The sequence below is a fragment of the Leptopilina heterotoma genome, unplaced genomic scaffold, assembly GCF_015476425.1.
Source record: "Leptopilina heterotoma isolate Lh14 unplaced genomic scaffold, ASM1547642v1 Lhet_156, whole genome shotgun sequence".
Taxonomy (NCBI): domain Eukaryota; kingdom Metazoa; phylum Arthropoda; class Insecta; order Hymenoptera; family Figitidae; genus Leptopilina; species Leptopilina heterotoma.
The window spans coordinates 648827-672013 of NW_025110870.1; the positions used below are offsets into that span (position 1 = coordinate 648827).

At 27.3% G+C, this 23187-nt stretch overlaps 1 protein-coding gene across 3 annotated transcripts in view; it reads right to left on the reverse strand.

Annotated features, from left to right (window-relative positions):
• The window catches only part of LOC122498647 (KH domain-containing, RNA-binding, signal transduction-associated protein 2-like), a 434337-nt gene that overhangs the window by 211763 nt on the left and 199387 nt on the right, over window positions 1-23187 (reverse strand). For all 3 annotated transcript variants that reach the window (XR_006301248.1, XM_043606486.1, XM_043606485.1), the window contains exon 2: window positions 13957-14078. Coding sequence is in view for 2 of the 3 variants with exons in the window: in XM_043606486.1 (XP_043462421.1) it covers window positions 13957-14078 (122 nt within the window). In the remaining variant the exon portion in view is untranslated. The remainder of the gene's footprint in view (window positions 1-13956; window positions 14079-23187) is intronic.

Sequence of the window (23187 nt, forward strand, 5' to 3'; positions counted from 1 at the left end):
CTCACGAATAACAAGTTTTCATTTAGAAGCTATCGATTTGTTACACAAAAAGAAGAAAATAGAATGTAAAAGATTTGCGAATTTCCAATTGGGTTTATACAATTTATAATTCATTTATCAATTTAACTTAGTTAAATAAATCTCATATGAACACCTTCCATTTATTTTACCTAATATAAAATAAAGATTGTTTTTTATGTCAATTAATATTCTATACAATTTTATATCCTTGTCTAAATAATATAAATTTATATAAATTATATAAAACTTTTCAAATAATAGCAATCTTTTATTTTTAGTTAATATTTAGTTTTCTCATTTACAGGAGATAATTAGAAAAATCATTCTTAACTGGGCGACGGTTATTAGTTACGATTTCTGTAAACACAATTAATAAGATTATTTATCTTCATCATAATTATTTATCCAATAGATTCCTATTTTCAAGTTTATTTTGGGAGGAATCGACATCTGTATATCTAATTTCATCAGTTTTACCTTAAGGTGGTGTGCTTGAACCCCTTAAATCTTCTATACACTGCTGACCTACCAATATCTAATGAAATTGAAAGTACCACGTTCGCAGATGACACAGCTTTTTTAGTGATAGATGATATTGTAGAGATTGCATCAATAAAATTACAAGATCACCAAGACTTGCAAAAACATGGTTAGAAATTGGAGAATCAAGGTAAATGAATTCCGAAACTCACGTTACATTTACAATGTACCGAGGCACGTGCCTTCTAATATAATTAAAGGATCAAATTTTGCCATTAGCAGAAGATGTTAAATATCTTGAAATGTACCTTCATAGACGCTTAGCATGGAAGAAGCACAACTAGAATAAATTAATTAATTTATAATGTATGAGAGAACTACAGAACAGTGAATTCTAACTTGAACGATAAACTAAACTATGACAGGAATTTATCAATTTTGATGATTTATATAAGGTAGAATAAATAATGAAAATTCCTTGCAAAGGCGGAACGACACTGACAATAATATTATTCCGAAAGGTAAACGTATACCTCACTCGCTTCTCGTCTTTATTTTCCTATGCGTATTGTACGCTTCTCACTTTGGTGTAAAATCACTCATATAGAGGCGTGTGTAACGCAGATTTTCAACCCATTAATCATGACAACATGAAAAGCGACCCTATCCAGCAGTTCCTGTTAGCCAATAATGATTCTGCGGCTAATCATCCATGGCTCATCGAGGGAACTAAAGGGAATGGTAACAATAACGCAAGTTGTAATACTGCAAATCTGTAAATCTAGAACGTTATTGGAACGTCCATAAATGATGTTACATTTCTAGGGAGATAATATATCTACCAATAGGACTCTGATGAAAATATAAACGGAGGAAATTACACCTGTGGCGATTACATTATTCCGCAGTTCAGTTGAGATGTAATAACCACTTTCATCATACATAGTTGCGAACTATATTTTAATTATTATTGGTGAAGGCCCTGAAGGTGCATATTAATACGTTTATAGTCTAATTACCGAATTATTGCTGGGAAGTAAACTTAATGTCTAGGCAAAAAAGAAAAAGTGCTTGATATCGCAGATTATACTAAATGTCGGCAGTAAGTTTAATTGCTAAGAATTAAGAATACTGATGGACTCAACTATTTGCCTTCGTCATATGAACATACAATCAATTTTTTTAACAGATGATGGCTTTTAGTACTGACCAACTTTGAGGTTGATATATTTTTTCCATTCATTCTACTTTCTCTAAATTTTCAGCACTGCAGAGAAAAGCGACGCAATTACAAGTATTCATGAACATAAATTAAGAAACTTAGTTGAAAATATCTCTCATATATAAATTAAAATTCAACCCGATTTTTCTAACAGTGCAGTTCATCCAAACTGTAGATACTTTGATATACGTAAGCATTCTCTGATTTCGTATATAGCAAACCTACCGCTGAGCACGACTAAAAACTTTTGTGAGTAAGGTTCTGAAATGTAATTCATGGGTTTATGCCTGCGTAGTTTCTGGAAGACTTTCGATGTCTTTGATTGCAGTCGTATTCCTCTTGCTATCTTTCCGTTCATCATGTAAAGAGATATGTCACTTGCCGAATCTCATATGAAACTGATTTGCATCTGAGGAGCGTAAAAGTAATTATGAAAGTCTGCAGCTACACACAACTTTTCCTTGCAAAAGGAACACTTTTTAATAAACGAGTGTGTTAAGACGCTGATGATGAGACGGTAATTAGTTTATCGAAGAATAAAGTCGTTTTTAAGTAGAATTCCTTTTAAAGTAAGTATTAATAATGACATTCATCAATTATCGGCGTTATTAATTTTTAATTGCCGTGCGAAATGGTTTATTGATATTTAAGAGAGAGAGAGAGAGTCAAAGGGATGATTTCTGTTTTAAATAAATTTCAAATAGTATAACATTTATACAATGTTCAATTCGATGACAATTTTTCAAATATTTCCAATGTGACTGATTACTATTAATATTAATTTTCTCCAGCTTATTGTTAAAGAAGTGGAACTTATTAATTGATGTTCATACATAGATTTGTCACTAACTATCTAATTAACAAAAACAATATTGATTCAAAGTCTTCAGCTGGATAACAGATATCAAATATGGTCATCAGTATTTTGTCACCCTTCTATTGGGTCCCCACTTGTCTGTGACAAGAGTTAAAAATTAAATCAATAATAACAATCTGACACCGAAAACAATCAAAACGGGTGGTATGACGAAGAAAAAAAAGAAAACCTATAAAAGGTGACACATTTTTCGAATTCGACAGTCCAGAAGTCGCCACCGAATCAATTAGCTATCTTCTTCGTGTCAGTTCAGCAACCGCGACCAAGTTAACTAGTTGTGTACTGTCATCAAGTTTCTTCTTCGACTCCAGTCCAGAAAACCTCTTCAAGTACCAAGAGCCTTCTTCGAGTCTCGTCCTAGTCAAATTCATTCAAGAAGATAATTTCTACTGCGAGGCACATTTCTATTTTTTTCTAAGGACTGCATTACTTCGACATCAATAATTCGGTCACTTCTAGACTAAGGGGCCCGAAAACAATTTGAGGGAAATCTACTGCATTCTCTGTTTCCGCTAAACAACGTCATTTCTTCGACCTCACAGTGAAGGAGGTATCGCTTGTTGGGCCTACGACTCTAAGAATAATTTTAAAAGGTAAATAACTAATACTTTTAAATTTTGTCCCCATTAAAATTCTTGATTGATTCCACAAGGTTTTAATTTTGTTTCAGTGTCCTTTAGGACTTCCGAATCTGCTCTTTCTCTCTGATTCTAATTGTAAAGGATTCAAATAAAAACTTTAATAATTTAATTTCAATTTAACAGTTACTCTTTCTTAAAACTTGTCCCTTAATATCATGGCCTTTTGCTCTGTGAGTAAATAAGGTATGAATCACCAATACCGGAAAATTTAAATATATAATTTGGGATATGTTAGTTTCATTCTAAGACAACACATTCTACACATTATTTATGTTCCTAAATTCGGTGACGCTCATTAAAAAATTTTTTCCGCGCAAAAAGAGAATAATTATCAAGTAATCTAGGAATAAGGGTTTGATTTGAAAGAGCCATACAACCAAAAGTTGTTCCCTGAGATTTCACGTCAATCTATGCGCCAATATTTCACTAATTGTCGCACAGTCAAAATTCTGTCGTTCGGAGACACTGCTTGTTTGACTGTTTTATTAATTGATTGTACCAAACTCTTGCTCGACTAATATTTTGCCTTGAAAACATGATTGAACTTTATAGTTTTGATAGATTGATTGAATATTCGAAATTCTAGTGTAATTAATTGTGTGCAGAAGATTTAATGAGTTTTATTTGTATCAATTTTGCCGACAAGGAGTCGATACCCGACTCAAATTTAATTAAACCTCCAATTCTTTTTCTGTTTTGTTTAACAGAATATTTAATTCGGAATACTTAATTCCGTTTCTTGGATTTTTATCGTAGTTCTTTATATTGTTATAATATTATTTATCAGCAACAATTTGGACATAATTTCAAAAAAATTTCAACAAATATTTACAGAAAAATCTCAAAACCAATTTGTCGAAATTTTAAACGATATTTCCTATTAACTTTTCCAGGAGGGATTTCAAAAGTGTTGATAGTTTAAATTTTTTAAAAGTGTCGTTAAATAATTTTTGTAATTTTTGCCTATTAAGCACTTTTGTGCTCAATTAATCTGACTCTCCTTAACGTATGTTCGACTTGGTGTGAGCGGTATGATTATTTATGATATAATTTAACTTCAACGCTATTAAACCTGAAACATCATTAAACCACGTCTCATTACAAGATGTATAATTAATGAAACCGCAGAGAATTTCAGTAACTTCTGGGTAGTCGTTGAATTCCTTATGGTCCCATCTTTATCGTGGATTACTGTACATTTACGACTTAACTGACGTTTAATTCGACAAGCTAGATACACAAGAGAAGAGGTACTTGTTCGGATTAATATCTGGGCAGTTAAAACCATTACACACAAACAAAGCCTATTAATAAATATGTCACTAATTCTTTCACTTAAAATCTCCAAATAAAATATTTAAGGGGTTGGGATCAGTCAGCGCCATAAAAAATTAACATTTTAAATAATTTTTTGTAATAAGTTCGTTTTTTCATTAAACGGACCTGATTAATGGGTTTTAAGGCCCAGAATTAATAGATGATTGACAATCACGTGGAACCTATTTTTATCAAGAAATCTTTATCTCAAATAATCAAAATTGTTGGGAAAGGGCGGTTATCGTCTAAATCGATTTCTATAATTGGACTCGCTTGGAATTTGTTACTTGGAGGTTTCTGAGGTCGCTACTAACATATCGAAAATTAGATTTAAGAAATTCAAAAAGGAGGATTTAAAATTTTCAAAATCATCAATTTTTCGACTAGTTTTGATTTGAGTCATACTACTTTCAAAAATTGCAACAAAAAATCGATTTTTTAAAGTTCCTCACTGACTGAGAATAAATATTTGCTTACAACTAGTTTTAGTCGTCAATTGAAGTAGAACTTATACTTAGAAATATTCTAGGGATCTATAGATCAAAGTTAAGTAGGTGTATGCAAAAAAATATTGATGGACAAAAATTTTTCACATGACAATTCCGTTTTTTGTTGCGTGGTTCAATAAAACTTCATATTCAAAAGTAATCCGTCTATCCTTTTTAAAGAGGCACTACCACTTGCATCGGGAAAAAATTTGCCGTTTTTAACAACTTTTTATATAGAAAGGACGAAAGTTTTTTTTAAAGATACTATGTATACAATATTACCGACCTTTAAGTACGTAAATTGAAGTAATTACTCCAATTATATGTATTTAAATTAAATATGTTATTTCATGAAAAAATTATAATTATTACATTTAATAATTGAGACTCAATAAAATAGCGACCAATTAAGGTCAGGTGTTCGATTAGCTCTAACAGTTGCAAGAAATATTGTTTTTGTTTCATTTCACTTATTCTGTATTAATTTATCGACGTAACTTCAAAATATTTTTAAATATTTTTGAAATCGTGTAGGTACTTAATTTAAAGAAAGAGAAAAAATAATTTTTTTAAAATTCAAAGTTCGCTTGCCTTTTAAATAAAATAATTCTCTTTCTGATTAAACACAACCGTTTTTATTTTTTAATGAAAAAAAAATTCTCTACTCTTGGCGCTCTCATTAAAATATCTCTGTTCATGATTTCATTTTCTTCCTCAACTTTTACTAGATTTTCATGCAATTTCGTTTTTTGAACAGTTCCTGCACAGAAACAAAGTAAAATCTCAAAGTTAGAATAAAATTCCGCTTAACAATTACTTTATATTTTATTCTCAATATAAGATATTCGTTATCTACAAAAAGAAATTAATTTTTTTATTTGAAAATATTTTTCTTATGAGATAACTATTAAACTTCCTTCTTTGATTGAAATTATTCTTTTGCATTTAAGATTTCTTTTCATTAATTTAAATTACTCCTCTAGAAATTAATCAAATTTACAATAGAAAGAAGATTTTTAATTAAACTCGTTTTTGTTTTTTGCTCGCACCATCAAACTGTTTAAAAAAGTGATATTTAGAAATAAAAATCAGACAACTTTTTTCGAAATTCTCATTTTTTGAAAGAAAAAATGGTAGTTACATTTAAATTTATATTTGTCAAATATTTTTAACTTATTCTATTTTTATGAAAATTTACTAGTGAAAATGCACCAAAAAATTACTTTTTTAATTGACAATGTCAAAAATTTAAAAATTTAAAACTGGTGAATAGATTCTTTTCAAAAATTTTCAGTTTTCAAGAGAAACTACATTTTAACCCTTTCGTGCCCGCGGAAAACGCAGATATTGAATTTTGTTAAAACTTCTTACTCAGTTGTTTTCTGGGTCGCTGATTACGAATCTGAAGTCAGATTTTCAAAATTTTTAAAATTCAAAATGGCGGATCCAATATGGCGGACATTTTTTTAAAATTGCTCAAATTTGCAGAAAACTTGTTACCTGGGGGTTTTCGGGGTCACTGATTACGAATCTGAAGTCAGATTGTCAAAATATTGAAAATTCAAAATGGCGGATCCAATATGGCGGACATTTTTTTAAAATTGCTCAAATTTGCAGAAAACTTGTTACTCTGGGGTTTTCGGGGTCGCTGATTACGAATATAAAGTTAGATTTAAAAAATCTAAAATAGTGTCCGCGAAAACCCCCGAATAACAAGTTTTAAGTGATTTTAAGCAGATTTGAAAAAAATTTTCAAAATTTTCAATTTTGAAAATTTTGAAAAACTTACTTTAGATTCGTCATCAGCGACCTAGAAAACCACTGAGTAAGAAGTTTTAAGCAAATTCGAGGAAATTTTCAAAAATTAGATTAATAAACAGAATTTTTTTTTCAAATCTTAAAAAATATCGTGATAATTAAATCTAACTATGTTTTGCATATTTTTTTTAGATTCTATTTTAAAAAATACATATCGCTACCAAATTTGAACATAATAAGTAGAATAGTTTTTTTCTAGAGCAAAAAATGTAATTTTGACAAAAAGCAAGACTAATAGGGTTCCTTGTGTCACCATATCAAAAAAAAAAAGATGTATCTTTGCTAAATTTTGCTTTAAAATTAGTAATAATGATAATAATGCTTTAGAACTAAATTGCACATTTTTTATATTCTTAAATGCCCATTTCAAAAAAATTTGCTTTTATAATAATTAGAAAAAAAGATAAAGCTTTATTCAATTACAATGACGCACGAGCGGAAAGTCCGCTTTTTCGTTAAAATGCTCTCCTAATTTCAAAAGTAATAAAATTTTACAAACATTTTTTTGTTGACTTTTTTAAAATTAAATTTATGACAATGCACATTACAGACTTGAACAAATATTTATGTACGAAGTTATTTCAATAGAATTATATTTTTTAATCCATGTCGTGTACATTTTTCATTATTTTTAAAGTGAAATTATTTTTCAAGTGACTATTTTTAAAAATACAGATTAACATTAAATTAAAATTTAAAAAAAATAATAAACTAATGTATTTTTTTGTAAAAACTTATGTGGAAATTTTGTTAAGAATAAAATAGAAAATATTGTGTCCAACTAACATTATAAAACCCGTGTAAGATTGAATAAATAAATAAATAAATAAATAAAAATAAATAAATAATAGTAATGATTAATAATAATGATCTTGTTTCATAAAGTTACGTTTTTTACGTTAATTATTTAATTAATTTGTTGGTAAAATAACTAATAAAATTTCTTCTAATCAAGTAATTTTTAATGTTTTATGAAGTACAATTTTTTTTTTTTTTTTTTTTTAATAATAATAATGTTTAATGTTTAATGAGGTTTATGATTAATCTAATCAAGTAAAGAAACTAACGTAAGATTTGAAACAAGCTGAACATTTCGCAAAACTTATTTAGTAGCAGATAAGTATTAAATCACAATTGGAATTAAATAAAAATTAACCGAATTAAATGATATTTATGTGAAACATAATAAAAATTTATTTATAGCCTCTGGAAAAATGCATTTTTTTCTGGACGTTTATCTTGTAAAATTCTTTGTTGTTTCTCATTAAAAACAGAATATTGGAGTTGTAATGTACTGTTGAAGAAGGTTTACCTCTGATTCCGTAAATGATAATTCTCATTCATTTTAGCCACTACTTAAAAACGATATGAGAATTTTCGCTACACTTTTACTTTGGGATTTGTAGCTCTTTCTCTGTATATGTAGCTCTATATATATACATATATATACATAAGTATGACCCGTGAAACTGAAACAGGCCGACGAGTGCATTCATACATGTTTTTGGTTAAATGAGCCTCTGGCGTACGCTTACATTTAAATGAGCACAAGAGAGAGAAATGTTTTTATGTCCAAAGATCTCTTTCCACTACACTCGATGCACACAGTATTTAGACGAAATGAATCACTAGGTGCAAGGTATGTTGCACTAATGGTTTAAACAATATTTTTTATTTCTGAAAATTCAACCTTAATGCGAAAATAATTTAAAAAAAATGTTTCGTCTTTTACGAAGAGAAAAAAATTTAAAAGTAACACATTTGAGTTAAAAAATAGTCAACCACATTTTTAAAATGAATTTATTATTCATTGTTAAATCCCTATTCATCATTAAAATACATAAATATTTAATCAAGATTCGCCGCCAAGTAAAAAGCAAAAACCGCGAATATATATTCTCAAAATATCGACTGTTTATTATCGATAAAATCGAATAACTCGAGTAAATCTTAACCGATTTTGCTCAATTTTTTTTTTTATAAAGAATGATAAAAGAAACAATTGTTGGGATCAATATGTTTAGTGGAAATGAGCAAAAACAACAGATAAACAATTAGCAAATGAAAAAATTCTTATCGAATGAAGTTGGTAACTTCAGTTTCATTCTTGAAGCTAATTCAATGAATTAAAAAAATTTGGCTGCCATATTGGATCCGCCATTTTGAATTTTGTAAAACCAACCTCGAATTCGTAATCAGCATCCCTGGAAACCTCTAAAAAAATGCGTGGGTTTTAAAAATATTATCGTCCCATTCCAGGGGCGTTAAAAAGTAAAATAAACCATTCGATGACTTTTACACAATTTTCAAATCAGAAAAAGCTTTTTAGAATAGGTTAGTAAACATTTTTCAAGGTTAAAAGCGTGACAAAAATTTGGAGTGACAGAAGAAGAAAAATAACAGTAGGAAAAGACACTCTCAAGAGAATCGTCGATGCGTCCAGGTCGAAATTGATTGTTGAGGTTTAAGTCCCTTGTTTAAGTGTGATCAATTTTAAAAGTAAACCTTTCGAGTTGTTGCAAGAGTTTTAATGTGTTTGTGACTGTTAAATCCTGCGGGAACATTTTGTTAACTTTCGTAACGTATGTGGGGATGCCCGCAAAGATACGAGCTTAACTTTTGAAAAAGTAGTTGGTGACATCCAAGAGCTACAAGAGTATCTTTCTTGGACGGTTGCTGAGTAAAATCCAACAGCATTTGTAAAGCAAAATCTGAACTTCCTATTTTTCTGCTTCGGAAATCATTCAATATTGGAGGAAAGTAGATGGAAAAGTTGATCTTATCAAATCTGACCAGTCCATAACATTATTCAGTGTTAGAAAAAATTAAAAAGGCTAAATGATTAAAAATTTGACGATTGAAAAACTTCGGACATGTAAAAACTAACGTAATCTACAGAATAATCTTTTCAAATGAATTTGTAACTATTATAGTTTTAAACCATTTCCAAGGCAGTCGTTTCTTAATTTAATAACTAATTGAGAAGGTTTGTCAAAAACAAAAGTAGTATAAATATTATTTAATTAGAGATTTGTCAATTTCAGAAATGGTTATCGAATAGAAAATTATTTAGTACCGTAGATATTCTCAGAATAGATTTAACAGTCACAAACAAATTAACAGTTTCTCAATAACTCGAAAGGTTTACTTTTATAATTTGATAACACTTAAATAATACAAAGATTCAAAAACTTACAGAAATAGATTTAATATTGACAAAATTTTTTCTACTTTTTTGTTACTATTGCACATTCATTAAACTTGAATATTTGTATTCGTATAAAACTCAATTTTATTTCCCCTAAATAATTAAATTATATCGAAAATGAGAGTTTATAATTTCTCCAATTATTGCACTTTGATTGAGTCTAAAATTAATTTTTTTAAATTAAAATTTATTCATCAATAGAGTGATATTTCCTTTTTTTGTAATAACTGCAATGAATAAATTGGGTTCCGAAATTTTAACTGGTGAACTACGATGATTTGAATGTTCCAGCAGCATTAGGTTGACTAACCTGATACGCTAAAAAAACAATTCAACACAAAATAAACTCTTGATTTCAATTTTACACCGAAAGGAAAAAACAAAATTGATTTGCAGAAGTTATTTCAGATTCTAGATATATTTTCTGTAATTGAAATGAATCGATCCTCGGATACCGAATCGTAAATCTCCAGATTGGATACAAAAGTGTGGACAGTGGTGGTATGGAGAATATCCAAAGAATTGTCCCGCTCAATATATATATATATATGTATAATAGAAAATTTAATAACACTAAAAATAATCTTTTTTGTCATCTAATTTTGTCTCTGTGTTAATAAATTGAAAAATAAAATTTATACATTTGGGTTCAAAAAGGATTTTCTCCATATATCAATATTATGAATTAACAATTCTGTAATATAAATTCTTATCTTACGTGTTTCGGTCGATGTTCATAAGATATAAAGAAAAATGCTTCTTTATATTATACTAGACAACTTTGGAATAAAGTGGCAATCTGATTTATTACTTTAAATCATATTCTCTGTTTATTCCGAATGCAACGCAGCTGAAGGAAAATTTGTCGATTTGTAACTGATTTCAGAGAATCAACAATATTTTTGAATATTCTTTAACCAGAGTTTTTGATAGCATAAAAAAACACGTTTAATACAAATCTGAAGTCAAATTTCCAAAATTAAAAATGTCGGATGCAATATGGCGAATAAATATTTTTTAAATTTAACAATTTCCATAAAACATCGTTTCAGCGAGTTTTTTGGGTTGCTGATTAGAAATCTAATGTCAGATTTCAGAAATTCAAAACGAAAAATTTTCTTGCTTTATATCAATGAAATTACGGACTTTACAAACTTTTTTTTTAAAATAATGGCTTTTACGAACTTTAAATAAATTTACGGAATTTTACGGGATTTACGGACCTAGTTCGTAATATAGCTGAATTATTGTACTTATTCAAATTATTTATTTTTTGTTCCATGAAAAATTGCTAAATTAAAATAATAATAAATAACCTGATTGTGTGTAAAAATTGTTCATATTTTGAAAGTTATGAATTTTGATAAACAATAGACAATTTTAGTTCACTTTAAGTTCGTAAAGAAATTATGTTAAATAATATAAATAATTAATTTGATGTTTTAAGTTGAATATTTCTGAAGAGAAGTAGAGTAATCCGATCAAAAAATATTTATTTTTGTTGATTTGACAGGAAATTTACGAAAAAGAGTTTTTTCCATAAAAATGAGGGGATGGAATGATAAAAATAAACAATCAACTATCTATTGTTCAAACGTATCAATATCACTAGAACTTAGTGGATTTCTCCGGGACATGAAAGGGATACTTTTGTATTAAGCACCTCAATTGTTTAAGTGCTATCTCATTGTGTTAAGAGAAAAAGAACTTTATTTTGTAAGGACATAGAAAACTGAGTGTTATTTTTGTTGTGGGTAATTTTAAATATGGTAAACATTCCACTTTTTTCTTTCTTTCGTGCAACTTACTATATGTACATACAGGTTAAACAAAGCCTGTATTTATACCCAAAAGAATTTAGAAAACAAAATATTTATCTTATTTAATAACAAATTCAATTTTCATGGTGAAAATTTTATCTGCTGGACTGGATAAAATTAAAAATTTCTCCAATTTTCGGTGTGTAGATAACACTTTCGAGCTAAAATTTGTAACAGGGACTTTTAACATCGTATTCAGTATAAATACAGGTTGTTAACTACTTATTTTGACCTGTATGACCAGATGATAAAGTACTATATTTCTTAAAGCATAATTTAGGATTTGGTATTTTTCCATACTAGTTAAAAGTTCTTTTAAATGTAGGTACTATAAGCTAGATAGAAACTATTCATTTTAAAACTAAGGGTGGATTCCACGTCAGTTCAACACACTTATTTTCATGATTTGTTGGGATTTGTTATAGCACTTTAAAAAAAAAGACAAAAATTTTGAAAATGCCATATTTTTGGTAATTTTCAAAATTTTGAAAAAATATTTGGTGGAGTTGTTTATCACTATAAAAGTAATAAATTTACAAAAGTACAGCCAAATCCCAACAAGTCATGAAAATAAGTGTGTTGAACTGACGTGGAATCCACCTAAGATAAGGCGACGAAACTCGCAATTTAGAAGTGAAAAGGGATGGTATAATGTAAGAGAGAAAAAAATGACGATTTAATAGGTATTCTCGAGAGAATTGTCGGTGTGTCCAGACATGAATTTTTTACTCTGATTGAATTACCTCTATAAAGCTCTGACCACCTAGATCATATATGTCGATGGTAATTATAATCCTAGTGGATCAATTATTTTAAAGCTTATGTAATTATGGGAAACGCTCACGAGTCAAGTTAAAGGATTTCGGAACGCATGGTACTATTTTTAACAAATGAAGCATTCAGTGCTGTCAAATAATGCTCAAGAATTTCCCTAGGGTGGACACCTTGAGGCCCTCTACCCTAATATTAATTGAAATGAATAAATATTTGCTATCACTTTTTTATTGATTTGAAAGATAGTGTCAATACATTCCAACATATTTAAACCAATTTTTAGAGCAAACTTGATTTTTAGTCAACTTAAAATATTTATTTAAAATTGTTAAATACTCTTTTTTAAAACTTTATCTTCAAGTTATACAGCGACATTAAATAACTTCTTTATGAAAGTAAAATTTTTTTTTTTGTGAAAATTCTCTGTAAAACCGGAAACTTTTTGGTGTTGGGAATTAGTTGTTTCTTTTTTTAACATACATTCAGTGTAGAATTTTTTTGCTAGTAATCTAACAACACATCCTTTTACTTTTGTGGCTGCTGTGCTAGTACGTAGGCTTTGCAACTAGTAGTGGGGTGAAGGAAGAAGGGAATTTGAAAAAGTAGGCAAGCAACGCATCTCCTTGATGTATTGAATAAAAGCTCATCTCGGTGTTGATGTTTCTTTTTAGTGCATGCAACTGTGGAGCGAGAAATTTATGTTTGTTACATGCTATGCGTCCAATGTCATCCTAAAAGGAATGAGAATTTTCATATTTATTTCCCTTTTTATGGTAAACGGAGTTCTATTTCTTTCCCTCACTTTTACTTCTAATTAACTACTCAGAAAAAGTACATTCTATGTAAATGGAGAATGTTTTTTCTTAATTTTAACAGAAATACCTTGAGTCTTACAAATAACGGTTCTTTTCATGTGATGAATTTTATTTTAAACCAGCAACAATTCGCGCGCGGCTTACTTCTTACTCACTTTTTTTAAAAATAAAATTAGCAATTTTTAAAAATAATAGAATGCAAAAATTTGTAATACAAATTTTTTTTTCATAAAAATTGAAAACATACGCAAAAACTAACTTCAAAGTGTACATACAAAAAAATGAGAGAATGAAATACGAAGATTATTATTATTATCCTAAAGAGAAGAAAATGTACAAAATAACAATGAATACACATTATAGGTTCACTTCTCTGACACCTAAGTATAGGTTGTTGCAATTTTAACAAATGTGATATGTAACAGTTATAGATTTTTTTCCTAAATGTACTTAATGAACGACATTGGATACGTACCTTGGGATGTTCACGAACTGGCACCAAAACCTTGACGGCAACTCTTATTGGCTTCTCACGATAGATGTCCACGTACTTTTGGTCCCTGAGAGGTTTTCCCATAGCCTGGGTCTTCTGAATCTCTGTAACATAAAGTAGATTCGTTCCTATTTATCGACTGTCGAATCTAAGAGCAATAGTCCCCCCAGAGTCATATATACTTATACTAGACAATGGCGAAACCTATCCAGCAGGTAAACAAGATAAGAAATACAGATACGGATGTGTTGGTGAAAAAAAAACTTTTCAGGAAGTTGCTTCTGCATATTTATTGGGACACCATACATCTAATACATCTAAAAACTCGTTCACTTGGTAAAAAATTAATCAGATTTATAGTTTTTTTTATCAAAAACATATTTGTACATTATAGATTTTTGATTGCTAAATTTTATACCTTTCGACAATTTGCTCGAGAGCTTAAGAATTAAATGAATAATTTTACAACTTTAAGAATTTCCTTTTTTTCTGACACTTTGTTAAGCAGCGATTTCTATTCCTTATTATTTTGAATTGATTACTCAAAAACTATAGTAGTCAATTTTTTCCAATTACTTTATAAGATTAAGGACAATATACTTCAAGATCTTTCGGACCGACGTGATAAAATAAATCCTTAATTCAGAAGAGATAATACCTATTTTTTTAATTTGCAAACTGAATCCTCTTTTGGCATTTTTTTCGTATTCTTCTCACAAACTTCAAGAGAGTGAAACGGGAAACGTCTTATAGATTTTGTAAAACGAAAGTTGAAGAGTATTCAGAAGATGAAAAATTAACAAATATTTCGTTGCTATCAGAGATTAATTTCTAAATAAAGAACAGTACTCGACCCTTTCTTTTGTCATCTTTCAGAAAAGAAACACTGACAATCAAAACCCTTTAGAAACTTGAATATTAAATAAATCTAATTTTAGGGTTGCCACAAAAATTAATTTTATTTTTCCCTGATTTCTAGACAAAATTTCTTATTTTTCCATAGGAATTAAGATTTTCAAAAAATTTCAAATTCAAACCTTTATGAAATTCAACAACTTTTAAAAATATCTTCACGTTTTATAATAATTTAAATTTCCATAAAATTTTTCCAAAAAATTAAATTATTTACAAAAATTTTAATAAAATCCTTCGCGAGAATTCAATTATTTTTACAAGTAATAAAAATTTTCACATGAATTCAATTATTTAAAAAAACTGTAATAAAAATTCGTTGCAAGAATTCAAATATTTTCATAAATAATAAAATTCTTCACAGGATTTCAATTATTTTTAATACAATTTAAAATAAATTCCTCGAAAAATATAATTATTTTCAAACATTTTTTGCAAGAATTCAACTGCATTTCACAAATAATGAAATTCTTCGCTGAAATTCAAATATTTTCGAAATCTACTATTTTAATAAAATTTCTCAAACGAATTCAATTATTAAAAAAAAAATCTAATAAAATTCATTCATAAATAATAAAAATATTCACAGGATTTTAATTATTTTCATAAAATAAATAATAAAATTCTTCGCAAAAATTCAATTATTTTCATAAATAATAAGATTTCAATTAAAATTAAAATCAAATTCACAAGATTTTAAATTATTTAAAAGAAATGTAATAAAATTTGTTGCGAGAATTCAATTATTTTCATAAATAATAAAATTTTTCATAGGATTTCAATTATTTAAAAAAATTTAATAAAAATTCTTTGCAAGAATTCAATTATTCTACTAAATAATAAAATTCTTCATAGGATTTCAATTATTTTTAATACAATTTTAAGAAAATTCATCAAAAAATGTAAATTATTTTCTAAAATTTTAACTGAAATTCATATTTATTCAATTTCTATTAGAAAATTCTACGAGAATTAAATTATTTAAATACAAAAATAAATAATTTATTGAATAATTGAATCATTCTTAAAATTGAACTTTTATAAAAAATTTTATCAACAAACTTTTCAATAATTAAATTTCTATTGACGAATTTTAATCAAATTTTTAAAAATAATTTTATTTTTCGAGAAATTCGATTAAAATTTTATTAAAAATAATTAAATCTCTGTAAAAAATTTTGATTATTTATGAAAATAATGGAATTATTGCGAAGAAATTTATAAAAAATTTGTAATTAATTGAATTCCTATGAAATTTTTATTATTTATGAAGATAAGTAAATGTTTGCATATAATTTTTGACATGAAATTTATTAAAATTTTTGAAAATAATTGAATTCTGAAAAAAAAATTTATTATTTATAAAGATAATTGAAAATTTTGATTATTCAAAAATTCTTCAACTAAATATTTATAGAAAACAAAAACTTGAAATAATTTCAAAAATAAATTCAATTAAACTTTTTGAAAAAAATTAATTCTACAGAATTGTAAGTTAAAAGAATGAAAAATTCAAATTTTTAAAGACTTCGATTTGAAACTTTTCAAAATTCAATTATTTTTAAAAATTCAAGCTATAATGCTTTTTATATTCAATTAATATCTAAAATTTTAACTGAAATTCAGTTTTAAATCAAGTTTTGTTAGAAAATTCTACGAGATTTCAATTATTTAAATACAAAAATAAATAATTCTATTATAATTGAATATTTCTTAAAATTGAATTCTCATAAAGAATTTTATTAACATAATTGAATTTTTTTGACGAATTTGAATAAAATTTTCAAAAATAATTACATTTGTCGAAGAATTCGATTAAAATTGTATTAAAAATAATTAAAACTCTATGGGTATCATTATTTATGAAAATAATTAAATCTCTGTAAAAGAATTTTATTATTTATGAAAATAATTGAAACTTTCCTTAGAATTTTATCAACATTTTTCTAATTAATTGAATTCTTTTAAAAAATTTTATTAAAATAGTAGATATTGAAAATCATTGAATTGAGGAAAATTGTTGAAAATATTGAAAGTTTTGCCAAGAACTCTTGGCATTTTTGAAATTTTTGAAAATAATTGAATTTTCGAGAAGAATTTTATTATTTTTAAAAATAATTGAATATTCTGACAAGAATTTTTTTTAAAGTTTTGAGCATAATTAAATTCCTGCGAAGAATTTTCTTACTTTTAAAAATAATTGAATTTCTGCAATCATTTGTAACTTCTTCAAAATTAATTTTTTTTCAGTACTTTAATAAAAAAAATCCCTGAGTTTTCCCTGATAAATTCTTCTTTTCCGTGAATTTCCTTATTTTCCTGCTTGTAGCAACCCTGTTTATATGAAATAAATTTAATTTGTGGTATTTTTAAATATTTATTTCAGATTTTTAATTTTAAATAATTGCTTGATCTAGATTTATAATTTATATCGTCTACTACTTTCTGTTCCAATATAGCTTTACGATTCAACTGATGAACAATAAAATTTAATTCTTTAAAAAAATAATGAAGTAATCTATCCTTTTCCCTTATTTAAATTCCACTGTTTTTCCAACTATAAATTATAATTAAAATAGAATGCCCCTAATTGTTGTTTTGTTAAACACAAAGCACTCGAGGAAATCGTAAGAAGATAAGTAATTGCCAAGAGTTTAGAATTACGAACGTAGGGACACTATAGAGTATCCTTTCAAACATATTGTACAGGGGAAAATCCCTTCTTCCTTTAAGCGAGAATTTTTAAAGACGCGCTGCAATTGTAAATTATAGAAATAAGGAAACACATTAAGAAATAAGAGCTTCACGTTACTTTTGTTATTTATCCTGTAGAAAATTACTTAATGGTCTTTTATTATTTAGAAAGGAAATTCGGAAATTTAATAAGAAAGTCAAATTATAAAAATGGTCCCGAAGCTAAAAATTTGCTTCGGCAAATTTAAAATTTAAAAAAAAAAAAAAAAAAATTAAATTTGTAGATATAGAAATAGAAATCAAAAATAGAATTTTCTCAAGTTTCCTTTGGACATCTTTCAATGATCGAATTTAGCTCTAAATTAATTAACTGATTTTAATATTTAATTCAAATTCCATTCCATCAGTAAAATGAAACTAGTTTATAAAAAGCTTTACCTTATAGAAGTGCTGAATGTCTTTAAAGGGAGAAATATTAAATATAAATTAATGAATAATATAATTTTACACTAAAAATAAAATATTAAAAATTTAAAGATAAAGCACAGTGTTTTATTAATTAAAAATATTGTCTACTTAGTTCAAGGAATTAATTTTCATTTTAAATATTTCTTCTTAAGACAATTTTTACAATGTTTGATAAACTCCGTTTAATTGAAAAATATATATATTTTTTTCATACAAATTTATTCTTTTAGGGCAAATGAAAAATAGGTAGGTGAAGTTCACAACGTTTACGATCAACGAATTTAAAGAAAATAGAAGTATAAAAAGTTAATATGTAATGAAATGTATTAAAATATATTTCCTCCAACGCGCGAAATTTTTTTTTTTGAAATCCTTTTGCATTGAGCCAAGATTACAAAAAAAAAATTTGACCCCAATCCCAGTGGGGGAACCACCCCATTTGCCTCCCCCCATGTAATAAAAATTATTAAAAAATACATTTTTCGCAACGCGCGAAATTTTCTTTTTGGAAATCCTTCTACATTGAGCCAAGATTACAAACAAAAAATTTGACCCGAATCCGAGTGGGGGAACCACCCCATTTGCCTCCCCCCATGTAATAAAAATTATTAAAAAATACATTTTTCGCAACGCGCGAAATTTTCTTTTTGGAAATCATTTTACATTGAGCCAAGATTATAAACAAAAAATTTGACCCGAATCCGAATTGGGGAACCACCCCATTTTCCTCCCCCCATGTAATAAAAATTATTAAAAAATACATTTTTCGCAACGCGCGAAATTTTCTTTCTGGAAATCATTTTACATTGAGACAAGATTACAAACAAAAAATTTGATCCAAATCGAAGTGGGGGAACCACCGCATTTGCCTCCCCCTATGTAATAAAAATTATTAAAAAATACATTTTTCGCAACGCGCGAAATTTTTTTTTTTGAAATCCTTTTGCATTGAGCCAAGATTACAAAAAAAAAATTTGACCCCAATCCCAGTGGGGGAACCACCCCATTTGCCTCCCCCCATGTAATAAAAATTATTAAAAAATACATTTTTCGAAACGCGCGAAATTTTCTTTTTGGAAATCCTTCTACATTGAGCCAAGATTACAAACAAAAAATTTGACCCGAATCCGAGTGGGGGAACCACCCCATTTGCCTCCCCCCATGTAATAAAAATTATTAAAAAATACATTTTTCGCAACGCGCGAAATTTTCTTTTTGGAAATCATTTTACATTGAGCCAAGATTATAAACAAAAAATTTGACCCGAATCCGAATTGGGAAACCACCCCATTTTCCTCCCCCCATGTAATAAAAATTATTAAAAAATACATTTTTCGCAACGCGCGAAATTTTCTTTCTGGAAATCATTTTACATTGAGACAAGATTACAAACAAAAAATTTGATCCAAATCGAAGTGGGGGAACCACCCCATTTGCCTCCCCCTATGTAATAAAAATTATTAAAAAATACATTTTTCGCAACGCGCGAAATTTTCTTTTTGGAAATCCTTCTACATTGAGCCAAGATTACAAACAAAAAATTTGACCCGAATCCGAATTGGGGAACCACCCCATTTTCCTCCCCCCATGTAATAAAAATTATTAAAAAATACATTTTTCGCAACGCGCGAAATTTTCTTTTTGGAAATCATTTTACATTGAGCCAAGATTATAAACAAAAAATTTGACCCGAATCCGAATTGGGGAACCACCCCATTTTCCTCCCCCCATGTAATAAAAATTATTAAAAAATACATTTTTCGCAACGCGCGAAATTTTTTTTTTGGAAATCCTTCTACATTGAGCCAAGATTACAAACAAAAAATTTGATCCAAATCCGAGTGGGGGAACCACCCCATTTTCCTCCCCCCATGTAATAAAAATTATTAAAAAATACATTTTTCGCAACGCGCGAAATTTTCTTTTTGGAAATCCTTCTACATTGAGCCAAGATTACAAACAAAAAATTTGACCCAAATCCGAGTGGGGGAACCACCCCATTTGCCTCCCCCTATGTAATAAAAATTATTAAAAAATACATTTTTCGCAACGCGCGAAATTTTTTTTTGGAAATCCTTCTACATTAAGCCAAGATTACAAACAAAAAATTTGATCCAAATCCGAGTGGGGGAACCACCCCATTTTCCTCCCCCCATGTAATAAAAATTATTAAAAAATACATTTTTCGCAACGCGCGAAATTTTCTTTTTGGAAATCCTTCTACATTGAGCCAAGATTACAAACAAAAAATTTGACCCAAATCCGAGTGGGGGAACCACCCCATTTTCCTCCCCCCATGTAATAAAAATTATTAAAAAATACATTTTTCGCAACGCGCGAAATTTTTTTTTTGGAAATCCTTCTACATTGAGCCAAGATTACAAACAAAAAATTTGATCCAAATCCGAGTGGGGGAACCACCCCATTTTCCTCCCCCCATGTAATAAAAATTATCATTAATACATTTTCCGCAACGCGCCGAAATTTTCTTTTTGGAAATCATTTTACATTGAGCCAAGATTATAAACAAAAAATTTGACCCAAATCCGAGTGGGGGAACCACCCCATTTTCCTCCCCCCATGTAATAAAAATTATTAAAAAATACATTTTTCGCAACGCGCGAAATTTTTTTTTTGGAAATCCTTCTACATTGAGCCAAGATTACAAACAATTTGATCCAAATTGGAGTGGGGGAACCACCCCATTTGCCTCCCCCCATGTAATAAAAATTATTAAAATACACATTTTCCGCAACGCGCGAAATTCTTGAACAACTATATCATAAATTTATTACTTACATGGAGAGAATAGTTATAGGCAGTGCCGTCATTAATTTCTTCAACCGTATGAAAATAGCGACCGTTTTTATACAAGTCGAACAATTGAATAACTTTTACTCCCTGTCATCTGCTATCTGAAATCGACACTTTTGTGCATTAGGAATATGTTCCATATGAGCACACACACATTCATACGTCTAATTTCTTCTCTCGTCGGTGAGCTTCTTTTTCGATTTCGTCGTTTTCCTTGGCTTGCTCGAAAAATGAGGCGCGAAATTTAAAAATAATATACTTTTTTAAGAAGTATTTTTAATAAACAATTTTATTATTATTATTTTATTTCTATTAAACAATGTTTATAAAATTCTTATGAGAAATTCAATTATTTTGAAAAATAACAAAATTTTTTAGAGAAATCCAATTCTTTTTAAACATTTTAATAACATTTTTTGCTATAATTCAATTATTTACAAAAATATTAAAATTTTTTACAGGAATTCAATTATTTTCAAATATTTTAATAAAATTGTATAAAAAAAATCAAATATTTTAAATACAATTTTAATTACATTTTTTTGAAATAATTTACTTATTTTCATAAATATTAAAATGCTTTTCAGAAATTCAATTCTTTTTGAAAAGCTTTAATAAAATACCACACAGACATTCAATTATTCTTAAAAATGTTAATAGAATTCTTTGTAAAATTTAATTATTTTTAAAAACTGTTCGCAATTCAATGATTTCCAATGTCTATAGACATTGGAAATCATTGAATTTGGATTTGGAAATTTGAATTTCCAAACAGAAATCAATTTTTTAAAAAAATTGTTGATAAAATTCTAAGGAAAAATTCAGTTATTTTATAAATATTAAAATTTTCGAAGAATTTCAATTATGTTAAATACTACTTTAAATTAATTAATCGAAAAATTAAATTATTTTTATAAATAAATTTTTGACAAGAATTGAATATTTTAAAATAAAATTTCCATAATATTTATTATATTTCGAAAAAATTAATTATTTAAAACAGTATTTATAAAATTCTTATGAAGAATTCAAATATTTTGAAAAATAACAAAATTTTTCATATAGAAATTCAATTCTTTTCAAACATTTTACTAAAATTTGTCGCAAGATTCAATTATTTTCATAAATAATAAAATTAATCGCAGGATTTCAATTAATTTTAATACAATTTTACAGAAATTGTTCAAAGAATGTAATTATTTAAAAAAATTTAATTTTTATTACTTGGAAAATTCAATTATTTAAAAAAAATGTTTTTTAAGTTCTTTGGAAGAATTCAATTATTTTCAAAAAAATTAGAAGTTTTCACTGGAATTCAGTTATTTTCAAATATTTTTATAAAATTGTTCAAAAGTAATCAATTATTTTAAATACAATTTTAATTACATTTTTTAAAAATAATTCATTATTCTTTTAGATTTTAAAAAATTCTTCCTAAGAATTCAATTATTTACATAAATCATTTTTCGATAAAATTCAATTATGTCGATAAATAACAAAGTTATTCCCAAAAATTTAATTATTTTGAGTCATTTTGATAATATTCTTTTCTCAATTACAAGAATTCAATTATTTTTAAAAGTAAAAATTATTTTTAGAAAATTTAATTATTTTCATAAATAATAAAATTATTTTTAGGAATTTTATTATTATTTATTATTTATTTATTATACATAGTTCCTGCCTTTCGGCTTTGAACGAATTTCCGGCATTCTCCTTTACCTTACACTTTAGATTAATTAAGGAATTTTATTATTTTTATAATGAAAATAATTTAATATTTTTTCTTCATTTGAAGTTAAACGATTATTAGTAAATATAAAAAGTACAAAAAAATAATAACTTTTAAATTGATATATTTAAATTAATCTTGGCTCAATGTAAAATGATTTCCAAAAAGAAAATTTCGCGCGTGGCAGAAAATATAATTTTTAATCATTTTTATTACATGGGGGGTGGTAAATGGGGCGGTTACCCCACTCAGATTGGGGTCAAAATTTAGGACCCTAAAGTTTTGAACGTTCATTTGAACGAAATTTTTTATTCTTCATGTAACAAATTTTTCTCAATAATCCTCATTAGAATAGTAAATAAAACAAATATCAATCAAAAAATTCCAAAAATTTTAATATTAAGGGTGAAAAACTACCCTTAATCAAATAACACATATATGCACAATAATAAAGTGCACAATATCACTACTATGCGCTCGGATTTTTTTCTAACAACAATTCCAAAAATTCCCAAAAACTATACCAAGCAATTTCCAAAAGGTAAGAATGCTCGCTCGAACCCCCGAAACCCACCCCTAATTTAAAATACTTA